The sequence below is a fragment of the Amblyomma americanum genome, chromosome 8 (genome assembly GCF_052857255.1).
Source record: "Amblyomma americanum isolate KBUSLIRL-KWMA chromosome 8, ASM5285725v1, whole genome shotgun sequence".
Classification (NCBI taxonomy): domain Eukaryota; kingdom Metazoa; phylum Arthropoda; class Arachnida; order Ixodida; family Ixodidae; genus Amblyomma; species Amblyomma americanum.
In genome coordinates, this window is record NC_135504.1 from 119,193,242 (window position 1) to 119,210,140 (window position 16,899).

The 16,899-nt window shown below is 44.4% G+C and overlaps 1 protein-coding gene across 1 annotated transcript; it reads left to right on the forward strand.

The window, feature by feature from the left end:
- The first annotated feature begins 12,542 nt into the window (after positions 1–12,542).
- LOC144100657 (uncharacterized) lies at positions 12,543–16,613 on the forward strand. The gene is made up of 3 exons (XM_077633531.1): positions 12,543–12,710; positions 14,004–14,129; positions 16,297–16,613. The coding sequence occupies exons 1-3, from the start codon at positions 12,609–12,611 to the stop codon at positions 16,507–16,509; spliced, it is 441 nt and encodes a 146-aa protein (XP_077489657.1). The 5' UTR covers positions 12,543–12,608; the 3' UTR covers positions 16,510–16,613.
- Positions 16,614–16,899: the final 286 nt, after the last annotated feature.

Genomic DNA, 16,899 nt, shown 5'->3' on the forward strand with positions numbered 1-16,899 from the left:
GGCCTTCCTTCTCTCTTCCTGTTTATACGGAGAAGCTCGAATATTGCACATTATTAAATACCCCGAGCATTGCTGTTGGGGTTTGGTCGTAAAGTGAAGAGAAGTGAAACTTCTCGTTGCCACGACAATTTTAGAGGAAGATGTTTCCTTTATTTACTGCCGCGCTTGTTGAAACGTCTAAACGGTGTCGTTCTTATTTTTACCCCCCCCCCCCCTTTCAGAGCCCAAGAACAAATGGTAAGCGAAATCAAGGAGAGCAGTTGCAAACTGCACATCATTGTTCCCCGCTTTTCACGGTATATGGCAGTCGCAACTCGGAACACTTCTTTTTTCTCTGAGAAAATCGTTTATATAAAAGCAGTCTTTTCATTTCCCTGTGGCCGGCAGTGAAAACGCGTGTTACAAGTACAGCAACGCAATGTTCATGCGGCTGTTTCTTCGACAACTATTTTAGTAACAACGCCGTATTGACCCTTCGGTATGCGTGCAAATAAATCCTAGGACTGAACTACAATTCGTCCTCACAGAGAGTAGATGCGCAGCGGCGGTTATCGAGCGCTGCTAAGTAAGAGAGAATCTCGGATGTAAAAAATAGGCCGTTACTCCAGAACAAAGGATGCGCATTACACTGTGCGCAATTTTACCCTGTGCCGCTATTATTTCGGAACTTGGGAAATCAAACTGTGCCATCAGAAAACCAGCCTGACGCGACGCTGAGTCCTCGTTGCATATCTCTCGGGTCTATATTCTCTGCCTTGCAACCGGTGACCACTCAAAGACAGCCACAAGGGTATTACACGAAATACATTACGCGCGTATGTTCAAGGAAGTCAACCACAGTATGGTGTGGCAAATAATTTTGGGGAATGATGAGGTTGAAAAATTCGCACGTGCACAGCGAGTTGGCAGCTAACAAACATAGTTTCAGAACAAATAAATTAAAGGCCTCCTTTGTGACGTGGTTGGGCTAGATTGTACTCTGACAGTAATGCAAAGTAGTCGTTGTGAGATTTTCGTTGTCGTCTGGCCGTTTACAATTGCGGTTTTTGATCTCTATTGCATGTGATAATTTCTCGCAGCTGTGCTTCGAGGCTACGATGTGATCTGCGTTTTTGCTTTTTTCCTTATGATCCGCTGTATATTTTCAAGACCTGACCAGATGGTGATGCTGAAGAAAATGTTAACAGATAGCAAAGCATACTATTGGCAGAATTATGTTCTTGCTATTATTCTAATGTTACTTTCGCCCACTGGCCCTGGCCGCATTTTCCTGCTCTTACTGATCTGCGTACGATGATCGCCTCGTCAGGCAATCAAAACGCGAACTTTACTGAAAGCAAGGCAGAAAAAATTGCCTGATTCGCCAAGGTCGGCTCACACACGCCATGAAATGTAAAGCATTTAGTGGAGAGAAGCAATACAATGTGTATAGTCTGAAATTGGCTGGCCACGTTCACAAAATATCGCTTAACCGAAGGTCATTATCGCCGAGCATTTTTGAAATGACTATTGGGGGCTTGTGATGCTCTTTCAGTGGGAAGCATTAGACACTAGCCATTTGATTTGTACATTTTCTGCACAGTGATAAGTGCATCCCACTTGCAAACAACCTTCGATATCCCTGAGCCCTGGTGGACACGGTGAGGGTTGTGTAGAGCTTCTCGTGCAATTCTGCATGTCACGACAACAACCACCGAGCAGTGTGGTTGACTCATTTCTATCTGTGGTGTATTTACGGTGTTAACCATCGGGACTTCCCTGATGGATCCTTCTTCTGTGATGTCCAGTGTAACCTCTTAAGGTTTGAATAGAGGTTACACCTGTGGAGAAAGAGCAAAGTCGTGGCAGGAACAAATTGTTGTTGACCAAGCGACAGGATCAGAGGGAGCAAATCATGAGCTAAACGAATGTGTCCGCGCTGTTAGTCGGCATTAGCGGCATTTCCGCTGGGCCACATTGTTTTCTGCTCAGAACGAGGTCAACGCACTTATTTTCTTAATTGCACTTGATATGGTTGTTCATAGGATAATCTCCAAGGGGCTCTATACCCTTCCCGAGAGATATCCGAGTGAAAGAAATGAATGCGTTTAAAAATATTTAGTATGTGACGCAAATGAAAGAAAGTTTGTGCGAACACAGCCTTGCAGTCGTTCATCTGTTCTTTTTTTTTTTCAGGGGAAGCAGCGGAAAGCCTGTCCTGCTGATGATGAGCGCAATGGTTTTATTCGTATGCGCGTCGATGGCCATCATTATTCTTATACTCAGGGGAAGTAAGTAACGACGCTTTTCAAACACAAGTCATCACAGCCCACTAAGAGGCGACTACAATACAGTTTCTACGCGACCAGTGTTAGAAGAATAATGTTTGCAGTGTGTAAAAAAAAAACTGTTTTTAAATGACCCTCGAAATGCCATTTCATCTCTCACGTATCTCCTCAGCTTTGGTTAATTTTTTTTTTAATTTGCCGTGATCACTGCGATGGTTTTTTTTTTCGTCTCTGTGTCTGCGCCGAGAAAGTAGCGCTGGATATTGAAGCACAAAGTATGACCTCCGGGAGTATTATTCAGTTGTGCTGAACTCCATAACCTGTTGTCGCCAGAGGATGGTCTCATCTAGGTTTCTCGTTGAAGTTACTCATAACGATAGAACATTATTCATGAATTTATTCATTAAGCGAACAAATGTTGCAATGAAGCCCGGCAGTGATTAATAAAAGATGTGCATTTTGACGTATGAAGACTGGTTGAGCGGAAGGTTAATGCCAGTGTCGGCAGACATCACAAAACAATTGAATGAAGTTAACTAGTCTGCCGGTTTGCAAATTTCTTCTAAGTAACTTTAACTATCACAGTTAGGTAATTGACTGCTATTAGGAGTTTGTAGCAGGAAGATACTAATATTCATGCCGACTTCAGTATTTAAAAAATGTGAATACCCTCGGTGCTGCGGCCCGAAACATTGTGTGCGTCGTGCAAAAATAGATGATCTTTTGAAAAGCATGCAAACAAATCGATCCCTCCAGGGCACGTAACTTGTAAAAACAGCTAAATTTCGTTGAGTCGCAGCTTCGAGTGTAATCGCTTTTTCGCAATTCTAAAAACTGATATCTCTATAATTGACGACCGGCTACAAACATATATTTGTAACTTAGGTGTCTAACTCTGATATTTAAAAAGTTAATTATAAAAAAATTAGTTAAATAGACAGCTTCTAAATATTATTCAACTTTTTTTCTGTTGTCAGCCAAAGCATGCGTTATTGTGCCAGTTCCATTTTAAAAAATTGCAGGAGCTATTGCTTGCAACAGGCGTTCCGTTCACTTTAGAGCAGTAGATCTACTCAGTGCACAAATTGGCTCACCCTTCTGGGCCAGATTTGACCTTGATTTAAACATTACACGCACGGCATAGCAACAGATTCAATTTAACAGCTAGGCAGATTGACATCCGCCAACTTGGACCAAAATCAATGTCCAACCGTAATTGGCCATGCCCGACACAATGGCGTCCTCGAAATTTGGCTCGGGTTGTTTCCAAAAATTTTACCGACCTCTTGAAAATTTACCTAGGCCAATTTGGACCAAAGTCGATGTTTAGCCATAACTTGGCGTGCCCGATACAATAGCGACCTCCAACTTTGCGCCCGGACACTCCAGAAATTTGACTTCGGCCGAATTGGACGAAAAGCAATGTCGATCAACAATTCAGCGTGACCAATACGACTTCAAAATATGGCAAGGGCTGTTTCAAAAATTGAGCCCGGGCCCACCCCAAAATTTGGCGTTGGCTGATTTGGTCTAAAAGCGATATTTAACTATAACTGGGCGGGCCCCAAACGATGGCGACCTCCAAATCTGGCCCTGGACTTTGCCAAGATTTGACCTTGGTTATTTGGAAATGCTCTCTCACTAGAATAGGTTCAACTAAGTTAAAACACTGCGGTGCAGCATGTAAACCAAGGTACGCCATTTTGGTTCGCGCTTTGTTGCTTTGACCTTTGACATTTCACATTAGATCAGTTTCTTCGATGCGGAGTTACTGCCAGATCATGTGACCTGATTTCAACGTTTGGCGCGTGTAAGAGCACCGCGCAGCCCCGCTTGCCTCATTTGCCATGGAAAAGAATTCAGAACCGTCTGTCTAGCCATGCCCGAGCTATCGTTGAACCGTTGGCTACAGGCGTTGTTAAACCCTGTCTAACTCTTTATGCACTTCGTGCACCGAAATGAACGCAATCACTCCTAAAACTTTCTCACAACGCAATTTTCATTGGCAAATATCAAAATATTGGTTCATAGACAGTGCATCTTCTTGCCGTAGGAGCTTCCTATTTCTTACATTTTCCGGAAGTTATATGTGTTAGAAGCATAATCTGCGCCCTAAAATTATCTGCAGTTCGGAACATGCAATGGTAACGCGCTTGATCACCAAGGTTCCGTAGACAAACGACGAAAACTTCAGTACACCTACGCAGCGTCCTCTACCATTTCCACCACACCTGAGGATGAGAGCATGGGGTGCAGCACCCCTCCCACTGTCGTCTACCGCGGGAGTGTGGAGGTGCGAGTACCGGGCCCTCCCGCTTCTGACCGGACGGCGGAGACCTCAACAACTCTTCCGCCGTTGACGGGTGGGTGCAACACTTGCTCCTGCCGACGTGATTCGCCAGCTTCAATCTTGTTTTACCCAACCCGCTGCGATGGCTCAGTGGTTATAATGTTCGCATGCTGAGCATGGTGTAGCAGCATCGGTTCCAGACCTCTGGGGTTGAATACCAAAGGAGGCTCGATGGAAAACACAGCCGCTGCGTTGGGCGATGGTGGTGCGCGGTAAAAAATCACCTGTTGTCGAAAATAGTGTGGAGCCCTCCATTAAGCGCCTTATTTTGATTCCGTTATTTATTCCGTCAGCCATCTTTTCCGACAAGGCGCTGTCGAGATGTTCATCAAGAGACAGACAATTACTAATGGTTTCCTCATCTACACCCCGCCACAGAAGGGTTAGCGTAATGGTTTTAAGTCGTAGCAGCTTATATCTTCGCAAGATTTTATGAGAAGCCCTTTTTAGAGCAACAAGAATCGCTTTCACAACGCTACAGTGAACCGCGACTGCAGTGATAATTTGAATATTTTTGCATCAATAGGCTGACCCGTCCTATTTGGCTATTGTTTTGTGAAGCCTTCATAGTGTTGCCGGGAAACGACACTGCTGAAATAGCCGGCAACTCAACTGCAACAGAGTGGGTTAACCGCCGAAAGGTTCACTTTGCGTCAACGTGAAGGTGGAGAGGGAAGGTGCGCCTAAGTGCTATCTTTTTTTTCAAGCGAAAAGCTTCACTACGCTAGACAAAGCATTCGTCGCGTACGCCGGAGAATGACCTTGAACGTACTGTAGCCAAACCACGTTAGCCGTGAATGACAATATGCCTGACAGTAATGGTGTCGAACACTTGGACCCTGACTTTAGCCCATGACTTTTAGTTGGCCTTTGACATTAGGGGACCTTTTTTGTTTACCTCTGACTTTAACTTCCGATGGAATGATGGAAGAGCGGGTGCACGTGTTTGCAGGCGTCGGGCCGGAGATGCTGATTTGCACCTACGGCCACAAGACTACGTCGGACGCAGTGATGGCGAGCGACGGCCTCTGTGACATCGCCTTCTACGACTCTATCTACGCCAACAACAGGAACAATCTTTTCGGCGGCAAACCATTCGAGTTGGACCTGGCGACATTCATGCACGCTGCCTCAAGATACAAAAGGACCACCCTGGGAGTAGCCTTTGCATTTCAGTGAGGACTTTAGACAATTTATAGCGGGCTATAATGTTAGGAAATTCACGACTTGATGTAACATGTACGCTACCTTCAGGGCTCCAGCAGTGTGAAGAGCATATTTTCAATTATAATGAATTCCTTGCATCCTATCTCCAATAAGCAACAGTTCTACATATTGGTCTGCCAATACGATGTTGCCAAATATCCAGGCTCCGGAAAATGGCTTCGGTAGTCAAGGAAGCAGCTTAGTCAAAAGTGTTAGCAATATATTTAGAAGCTGTTATCTCTTCACAATGTTGGAAGAAAACGCTATCCATCATCATCATCATCAGCCTGACTACGCGCTCTGGAGGACAAAGGCCTCCCCCATGTCTCTACAATTAACCCTTTCCTTTTCCAGCTGCGCCCAACGAATGGCCGCAAACTTTTTAAACTCATCCGCTCACCTATATTTCTGCCGCCCTCTGCTACACATGCCTTCTCTTGGAATCCAGTTTGTTACCCTTGAGGACCAGCGGGTATCTTGCCTTCACACAATATGCCCTTCACAAGCCCATTTTTTTCTCTTGGTTTCGATTAGGATGTCACTAACCCGCGTTTGCTCCCTCACGCACTCTGCCCTCTACCTGTCTCCTAACGTTACACCTATCATTTTTCTTTCCATGGCTCGCTGCGTTGTCCTTAACTTGAGCTTGACGCTTATCGTTAGCCTCCACAATGACCCAGTTCTATATTCACTATTCATTTGTCACACCAGAAGAGATAGATGGCTTTCTATATTGTCGTTCTACCATACGTTCTGGCTATAAAACTGCAGACTCTGAAAGTACCCGGTGCATTGTGTGCATAGAGCGCCGTATCGGGAGGCCTGAAAGCTGTGGTGTAGTTTTTCTTTTTTTCTTTTGCACTCCCTTGTAGTCACGGCTATTTTCATGTCGCACTTACGCAGTTACATGAACCGGCTGGGAAACGATCTGAGGCGGACTAGAGCGAATCCGCTCAGCGTGTTCTGGAAGAGGAGTATTTACCACACCGCAATACTCGACACGCCCTCAGACGCGACCCGTAGTCAAATGATGACCGTCGTTTCTCGACTGAAAGTACGTTTGAGCCTCCTTTAATTATATTACTTTGACTGAGGAGCTAAGAGATGCAGTACAGAATGATAATAATATGGTTGGAAAGAAATACTTGTGACCTGCCGAAGCATAAAATGGCTTGATTGACAGCCCACTACAGTGAATGACGAATCTCGAGAAACACTCATAAGCTGTTTAGAAGTTACTCGTGGTACATTTCCAAAAAGAAAACGCAGTAGGCTTAGAATTCGACGGCATCAGGGATGAAATTTTTGAAACTTGCCTGCGAAGCGGGTGAAGTTTTCTGCGCCACCTGAGAAAACAAAAAGAGATTTCTTTCAGACCTCCCCAATTTCCACAGCGCCAAGGCAGTGGGGGCGGTGAGGGGGGGGGGGTGCATCATAACATGATTTACGCGCGGCGGTACTGTTCCAATGTATAAGTGCTTGCTTTGGTCGTAACACCACCTAAGGCTAATGTCGCAAAGTGTTGACTCGCGGCATCGGGCGACGGATGTAAGGTGAAATGGAAGAGAGTGAATGCTTGTAATTTCACGGGTTGTGACGTCCTCATCGAGCTGCTTCTTACTTCTCCGAAGCTGCGAGGGAAGGTGGAGGTTTTATCCGCCATTCAGTCACAATTTTAAACGTCAGAAAAAAATGGCAATCTCTTTGTATAGTTAGGCCATATGCCAGTTAGGTGAGCTAGGACTCCGGTATTAACTTCTGTTCCGGTGTTAGGATCCATTGTTTACGAATGAAAGTTGCTCTGATAGCGATAATGGATTAATGCTTATATATGCAGAATTCGTCATTCTCGACTTTACATTCATATATCCCTGGGAGTCCTCATACCACTCCTGGCACAGTGGTGCACCGGTTAAGCGATGCGCCACTGCCCTGCGATGGCAGCTGGTGTTGTATTCGGAGGGTTGAGCGTCCCCGGTTGCTCTTCAAGAGCAACCTCTCGCGACCAGTCTTTAGTTGAACTGCCACATGCCATGATGGTGAGTTTCCTCAATACAGTGGGCCCGCCTAGGTTGCTTCTCCTGGGGTTTCTCACTCACAACGACGACGACGACGACGCCAGATTTTATGCGGATCAGGCACCTTTCCGCTATCGTGTTAATACCTTGTGCCATGACACTCTTTAGGCAAAGCTGTTATTGCGCCATTAATATCTATCGTTGTCACCGTCCTAAGAAATCTCAGAGGTCTTTTTTTTCCTTATTTGTTTTACAGGTTCTAGATAGTCTTTCCGAGAGCCAAAGGATGCTTAACCACCATGCGCTCAAAGCTGTGGCTTCGCCATCTCCAGGGAGGCAGTGGATACACTTCTTTCACGAGGAGTTCAAGTAAGCTTTTGTTCCAATGTTTTGAACAATGGATGGAGGGCGCATTTTAAAACGAGATATTCAGATGTTGGCGAAGGAAGCCTGAGGAAAATGCGCAATGAAACCTGCGAGTAGTGCTCTAGGAAACTTATTATGCCTTAATATCTCTTCAGTAGCGCAATGTCTAATCCGCGCAGTTGTGCGCTCTAAGCGTTCTCAAGTGTCGGTCAAGCAAATAACCCAGCTGAATACTTTCGCAACCACTGAGTCTACCTCCTGAAAGATAAATGCAATCTCTACAAACATTTCTGACTTAACACTTCGGAAGAAGCCAAGAGATTTGCGAGGTGCTGCAGCTGCACACCACACCCGTATGAATTGTCTTGAACAAAAATTTTTATCCCTAACTGTCTGGCTGTAAACCTTCTAGCTTTAAGGGTGAAGTACAACTAGCAAATAGAATACATAGTTATTGAAGAGGCGGAACAGAAGTAATAACTGAATTTACATTTGAAGAACGCTAAAAAAGGCTGGAACACTATCATGCAGCAGGCGAAAAGCGTCTGGAAGAAAGTTATGGATCAGTAGACATTTGTGTGAGAAGGCGCCACGCAAAGATGGCATTATTGTTACCTACTCTGAAATAATATGTAAAGTTGCCACGGATATACAGAATATATGCTCATTCTTTGTCATACAGAAAGAAACCACGCCGCTATGGATTAAAATGGCGGAGCTGAAGAAAGGAAACATGAGTTTGACAACGCTTGTCAAAACAAATGCTTGCAAACAATGAAAAAGAATAACAGTTCCGAATTATTAGGCTGCTGAAAGTCTGCTGAAACGTTAAGATAAGTTCGTTTAAACGCTTTCTGACTGGTTCCCAGCAATTTCCCAGTGACACACTAATACTAGAGGCATCGGTAAATTCTACCGCAATGTACTGCAGCCCACAGAAAGGGCACAAACAGAAACAAAATTTTGTGGACCAAGCAAGCGTTTGCGTCCTTTCTACAAGAGACGTTGCCAGTTGCCAAGACAAACTCTAGGGACGTTAAACCACTGGCCTATATTTAGAAACGAAGCTCTGCTTTGACGAAAATTATAGAATATGCTCTTTCACACCTGGCGTGCATTCCAGGTGCTTCTAATTATTGTGCCATTTCTAAAAGCAACTCACCGTATAGAGCTCAATATTCAAGGATCCGTAGAATTAGGGGTTCTTTAGCAATTTATAATGCAAGCAAGAACAATCACACAGCCACGGTGAATTCCTCCGGTGAAGAAAGCATGTGCATAAATGTATCCAGTACACTAACTACAAAGACATCAAGTGTTCAAAATTGTTCATTATGGTAACGAGTATATTGGTGATCTTCACGAACTCGAGGGGGCGCCTAGGAGGAGGAGGAGAAAGAAGAGGAAAGGCAGGGAGGTTAACCGGAAGAATAATCGGTTTGATACCTTACACGGGGGAAAGGGGTGAGGGCTTAAAAAATGAGAGAGGGCGTCTAACTTTACACATACCATCGTGCTGTTCTATATATGTATACGAAGAACTGCTTCTCAGGTTTGTTTCAAATCTTCGCGATTACCTCGCCTTTGTTTATCGCTGTTGGCCACTTCGTGTGATTCAGACTTCTTGGTGGTTGGTGTATAAAGAATAAATGAGGCTGAAGGAAGAAATTGCTGTTTCGCATATGAATACGGCGCTTAAGAACGCGGATACTTACGTGGTGCGTGCGCACTTTGTAAAGAGTTTCAAATCGATTGCAATGACGTTAGAGACGTGCAAAAAGGTCCTTTCCAGCATTTAGCATATCAGGCAAGCAACGCTCAACGACTGTCATGTGGCTTGCACTAGAGAGCAAGGTAGACACGTTGTTACAGTCGCTCGCACGGTTTCTAACGGCTAACGCTGCTTGCCCTATTGTTGTTTTTTCTGCTGCATATTTTAATCACCGCGCGCAACTTTGGATAAGAATATAGATGATTATTCTTGTGTGCAGGTAAAAAAAGCGAGAATATAAAGTCACCTTCCCCGTGCACTATTTTCTCAGCGCAACCACGCCTTGTGCTCTCTCTTCGTTCTCGGTTTCTAGATGTTTGCGGCAGTTTACTTGAGTCCCTGAAACGAAATTGTGTAGGGCGACGTTCAGTTCAATTTTGAAATATCACTTTGAAGTTCTTATATACGTCTTTTTATAATTATACTGTCCTCTGCGGCGGCGTAGTCAGAACGCCACTCAAGCGCGGCAATTCGCTCATAAACAAAATGCAGACTTAAGTGCGTTTATCATCATATTAAGGCTCCATATTTTTGCAGGTATATGTGGCTTTCCCCTAGTAGTAGCCAACTGATGGAGAGCCGCCTTTTAGCCTTTGTACAGAGCACATGATCTTTATGTGCCTCGTGTCTTTGCGTTCTGGTTTCGATGACTTGCAGTCGGCTTCAGTTCGTCCCAGACTTGCTTGTTGTTTACGGCCACTATCCATTCGGGGACAACACGCTCGACAACTGCGCCGTCATGCCTCCCACCCGGTTATCGACGGTCCCCTTACCACCCAAGTTCCGAGGGAGCTACCTCTACGACATTGTGAGTTGGTGTGCCGATTCAAAGGCAAGCCTTATCTATACCTTTATTTGGAAGGTAATTTTTCATTAAAGATAAACCTCATCTGCCTTTATTTATAATTATATTTATGCTCGCATTGATCTCGCCACATCAGTTGACTGGCAATTTTGGCTGCAGCAGGCTTCGAAGAAAGTAGATGACATTAGGAATCCGTTTCCTTTGAACGCGTAATTGTATATCCACAACGGTATTGTGCACAAACTTCTCATTTCGTCTCCCGGCTCGTATGAAGGATTTTTATACGGCCAGTACAGGTTTTGAACGGCCCACAATATAATTTAAATTCTACGCAGAACTAGCAGCCAAGGCGTGCTTTGCCCGCATGTTTAGCGCAAAAAAGTCGTCCACATAACAATATACCTCTTCTGTTTTCGTTGAGAAAAACGTTTGTCTGCGAGAGCAGTGCCAATGCATTACTCAAACAATTTCATTAAAGGTTCTGATGTCTTGTCATCGAAAAACCTGCACCAGCTAGAAATACGCCAAGCAAAATTTTTTCAGGAGTGCCATATACTCAAAGTTCATGGTCATACTTCTTGAAGGCCAATCATCCATTTCTTGGTACAGAAAGCATGCGGAATAAATATGACAAGTGTGCTGAACACACCGCTATTAAGCAAAGCTTAGCAATGATGAGTGAAAAACGTTAGGCGAGTTGGAACATATTCATTGTTCAGAACAGCGCAGGAAACACGGACAAAAGGGGAGAATAGACAAAACAAGCGCTTAGCAAGTCTCGGTGGTTGTTGCGCGACTGTCACATAGAGAAGCCCTGGGATGTGACGATGGCGACTACAAGTATTGTTTGAACTAAGGGACTTGTGCGCATGTACTGAGGGCGCACATGAGATAGGAAACTCTCATATCTCAAGAACAAAAATAAAAAAGGTTCAGAGTTCAAGCAACAAAAAATGAAGAATTTTTGAAAGAGTGCGAAGTGGTCTCTTCGCGGTTACAAAGGACGTAGCGAAGATTTTAGGAAGGCCAAACAGTTTTTTTAAATAGCTTTGGAGGTATAGTGGCAGTGTTTGGGGCGTAATAAAGCACTTCCAGCAGACGTCGTAATGAAATTAACTCATGTAATGTAGTTATTGGTCAACTAAAGTTTGATACTTGCCGTTCACGTATGAGTTAGGCAGCTGGTTGCAATTGCATATTTGTGGTGCCAGAGGCTAGCGTCCTGTGGCTTTTGGGCACCGCCCGTGGGCTAGTCTCGTCGTTGCTTGCTCCTCCACTTCAAAATTTCAAGCGGGACAAAGAAGACACCGTGACACAAGTTTTACCTTGTGACAGTTCATGGCGTGTAACAGCGAGCATTCTATATCTCCATGATCCCCAAAACGTCCAAGGAAGTGTCAAAGTTTTGTTGCGCCGCTGCTCCGAACGCATTCCCTTTTCAGAATTGTGAAAAGTGACATGGTTACTTCTGACTACTCCCTATGAATCTCTATTTACAACCGGGTGATCAACTGCCAATAGTTAAAAACTAGTGTATCATTCAGTGCACCATCTAGCTATTCAGTATAATTTGCCTTTTTCTGGGGTCCATCTGCACTGGTATTTCATGGTCACAAAAGCCATGATCTCAGCTCAACAAACCTATTTTTAGAAGTTACTCGCGGGCTTTTCTGTAAAGTTCGGTATGTATGCAACTTAAGTAAAGACATAAAGGGATCCTGAGGAAAAATCATATTGGCTCTCTATCAACCAGTCGGTCGGCCCGCATGGCGTGCGTGATTTGGAGAGGCGGCAGGTGCCGACCCACGCCCTGCTCTCGGTCACAATGAAGGGCCGGTGGACAAGAGCCAGTCAGGGACAACCGCTGGAATTCTTCGCTCAGTGTGAACGGAACCACATGACTCCGTCATTCGGCAGCTACACTGAGGTGAGTAAGCAAAGCCTCTCGACCTGCAGCTCAAGCCTCCCGAGTTGGTATCCTGCCGGTAAGTAAGCGATGATTCCAGTTATTTTCTCTTCCAAGGTGCCATCATGCATGGGGGTCTTTTTGTATTGGAATACTGTGTGAAACACTTGCTGCTAGTGAGGATCGCCACCCGTACGCCATCTTCATACTGACATCCTAAGGTATCCCACTTCACATATGAACTGCGTGACCCGGGCGATCTGTGTAGAAACCGGATACTATTACTATAACGATGAACACAAGTTTGCTGAGCTGAATAAACAAAATAATCAAAGACCCTCTCCTATACAAAAAAAAAAACGTTGGAGACCAGTGCGGCGACCCGCATTGGGAGAATGCGAAAGCACTGACGCCTCTTCCACACTCGTCACCCCTCTTCGCTTCACTCGTCGTCTTTGTTCAGATTTAATCTTATTACACCCAATTCACTTCAACCACACCCTTTGGTTTTTCAAATTCGGCGCATTGCTGCTTCTTCGCACCCCCCACCCCCATATCAGCGTCCAGCTTATTTGGGCGTCGAACGACTTTTGCTTCTAATTAACTACGAAATTATTCTATGTCAATCAATCTTTTTTTGGGTAACTATCAGTCATCAAACACATTGCAACCCATTCCAAACATTATTTCCACTCCTTTGCCTATTTTCCCCTTATTTTTGCGCTCACGGTTGCTTTACCGTCCACTCGCTATATCGACGTCCGCGCTATTTGAACGGTTTTTAGACATTTTTGGCTCTAAATAATTAACTAATTATCCTCTCAACAAAACCTTTTTTGCGCATCGTCACACGACCTAGGTGATATAGCCAAGTAATGCTTTCGCATTAATAATGGTGCTGCCTCAACAGTTGGACCCAGCAGTGTGTTAGGACTGAGGTGAGAATTAGCAGTTTTCGTAGGCCGTGATACGTCGACGGAGTAGTGCAAATTCGCGAAGCAGCAATCGTTGAGGCGGTAAATATTCTTAGGCCGCTATCTGTATTGGCTTTACATTTCCGTGCTCAAAGGCCTCAGTGTAATGCGACGGCTGCTTTTTACCACGAAAGAGGAAATTAAAGGTACAGGTTTGTGTCAACAGCTTCAGTCTATATTTGCATAGCACTAGCTGTGTTTGTCAGCACATTATTTGGCGTAAGGTTCGTCCAGATATTCGTAACAAATATTCTGAAAAAAATGGCTCCGTGCCTATGTAGACTCCGCAAAGATTCCACCATTACTACTAATAGCTCGGTTTTTAATGTTTTTCTTTCAGGTGTGCAGGGCTACAGATTTCGCGTCCAACCTAAGGTACCGATCTCGACACCATGCCATGCTTACGTACGAAACCACGAACCGGACATTGTTTGCGTATGACAATGAAGTTGGACTAGCCGAAAAAGTACGTGTTACGATCGTATCCTCCAAATTTCGTGTGTACACATTCTCATTATGCACCTCGTTTATACGATACATGCACGCACTGGGACAATGGCATTACTTGAAAAATTGCTGGAGGCCTTTAATGAAACTTCTAAAGAGTGGCAGTGGCGTTAGAAATTATGCTATGACTGCCGAAGCTTCAGCGCAAATTTAATCATAAGTGACTCCCTCATAAAATAAATAAATTATAACTAATGATTTATATAGGTACAACTTGCTACATTCTCCTCGGGTAGACCTGTGTAGCGGACTGTTGAAACGCCCTGAGAGTGCTGCAGGAACGGGGAATGCACAAGTGCGTAAGTGTGATGGAATGAGTGCTTTGCGAAACTGTTTTCTTGGCGGCTAACGCCAATTCTCACAGTATGATCTTTTTCTCAATTTCGCCTTCTTTCACGGTCTTTTCTCATGCACAACCATATCAGATAAAAATTTCGCATATTGAAGAATTGTAAGATAATCTCAAAAAAATATTGAAGGTAATGGTCTATTCTACAGATGTGTAGCATTATTTTTCTTTTCACGTGTTTCGATTGATCATATCGAGCAGTAAGGACTGCCAAAGAAAACCAATGCAGAAGGCTTTTACGTTAACAAGAACGCTAATACCAAAAAAATGCAAGATTGCCGTCGGGTGGTTTGCGGAGACATAGATTTTTGTTTCCTAATCTTACAATACATATAAAAAAATTGCTGTCATAGACTGTTTCTCTCTCCAAATGCTTTTGTCGAAAATTGCTGGGAATGAAACCAGACTGTTTCCCTCTCCAAATGCTTTTGTCGAAAATTGCTGGGAATGAAACCATTTCTGAGGCACCATCAATCTTCGCCGAGTATCCCTCTTGCCAGACAAAGATTAAAACAGAATATAGAAGAAGTTTTGTCGTTCATAAAATGCATATTTACTATTTATTCGCGCCCAACAGAGACCTTCACCTTAGCTGCTTCCAGCATTTTCATAGACATAGTATTCAATGGCCAAGAAATATGTAGATATCACTAGGTAGACGGGTAATATGACGGAGATGAAGGAATTCCCTGCTCCCATTTTTTTAAAGCGGCATAAGCCTCAAGAATATAGGGAAATATTACCAAGCGCTGTTCCGCGTAAGCAGGCCTAAGAGCAGCCGAAGTTGAGTTATGGTCAAGTTTAAAGGCCTTGAAGCCTAGCTCGACCGCTCCGCCCGCGCCATTTCACGCAGGGCCATCTTCTCCATTGGAAATGTGTGGTGGTGCATCTACTTCTTTGTGTTGTACATACGCAGGCATAAGCTTTTCAACTGGATATGGCTTAGTATTGCTCCTGTTGGCTAACAACGTGATTCTATGAAACTTGGTAGTGCAACTTTTTACATTTTTGGAGCAGACTTTTTGTACAGCGCTCAATGTTATTCCTCATTTCATAAATTATGGATTGGCGCCCTCGGTAAGAACCTAACCGAGATAATTTTAAGTACTTTTGTCTTGATCTCTATTGTAAGTGCTGTGAGATGGTGTCTTGTCTCGCTTCGTCCCCGTCTTTATTCGCGCTGTATCGCATTATGGAAAATTACCAACTAGCCCGATCTGCCACTCTTGCGAGATGGCCTGTTGGCCCCTTCTAATCTAGAGGCCTAGCATATTTGTACATGTCGTTCTTTATGAAAATTTATGGTTTATGGTTTATGAGGGTTTGACGTCCCACAGCAACTCAGGCTAGGAGGGGCGCCGTAGTGGAGAGCTCCGGAAATTTCGACCACCTGGGGTTCTTTAACGTGCACTGCCATCGCACAGTACACGGGCGTTTACAGTTTCGCCTTCTTCGAACTTAGAACACCGCGGCCGGAGTCGAAACCCGCGTCATTCAGGTCACCAGCCGAGCACCATAACCACTGATCCACCGCGGCGGCTCTTAATGAAACTGAAAAGTTTTAACTAGAATGTGAATACCACTATATATCAAGCCGCTTGGCTAAGCCAATACGCGACATGTTACACATAGCTAGTCGTTAAAATTTTGCACATTTTGTATATATGTTTCTACAATATTCGTAAACTAATTCGTCGTGCTAATTTTTGAAGTCTTCGAAATCCGAGTTAAGAAAAGCCACGTGTGTTTTTTTATTTTGCATATGATTTACACCCAGTTGTGCACGGTGAAGAACGAGGCACTGGACGCCACATTCGGCATCGCGGCCTACGACGTCGACTACGACGACTACGCCAACGAGTGCGGGGTGGTAAACAAGTATGGAAAGCACAGCCGCCTGAAGGCGCTCAGGAAAATAACGGACTACTACAGAAACCTACCCAACCAGCTTTTCGACCAGGAGCTGTGCACGAGAGTCGTGTCCTCCTGACGCCTGGTTGCTGGCCATTTCTGGGCGCAACCGGAGAAACATTAGCCAACATTTCTGCGTGTCCAGGGTATGAAGGAGCAGCAATGCAATAGAAAAATCAGTGATTCTTCCGCCCCAGCTGATAGCGAAATTTCAAGCAACTGATAATCCTTTATATTTTATTAATGAATAAAACTATTCGCCCATTTTCCAGCTCTGCAGCCAACACACGAACAGTAACCGTAAAAGTGTGTTTTCCGGCTTTTGTTCGAGTTATTTTTTGTCTGTGTGCGCCTATGTTTGTTATTAAAGTCAACTTCGCTCCCTATGGTGTTATTGAAACTCGAAACGCTCTTTCGACGAATACGCACTCAGTAGGTACAGAAATGATGTCTTTATAGCGGTAACTGG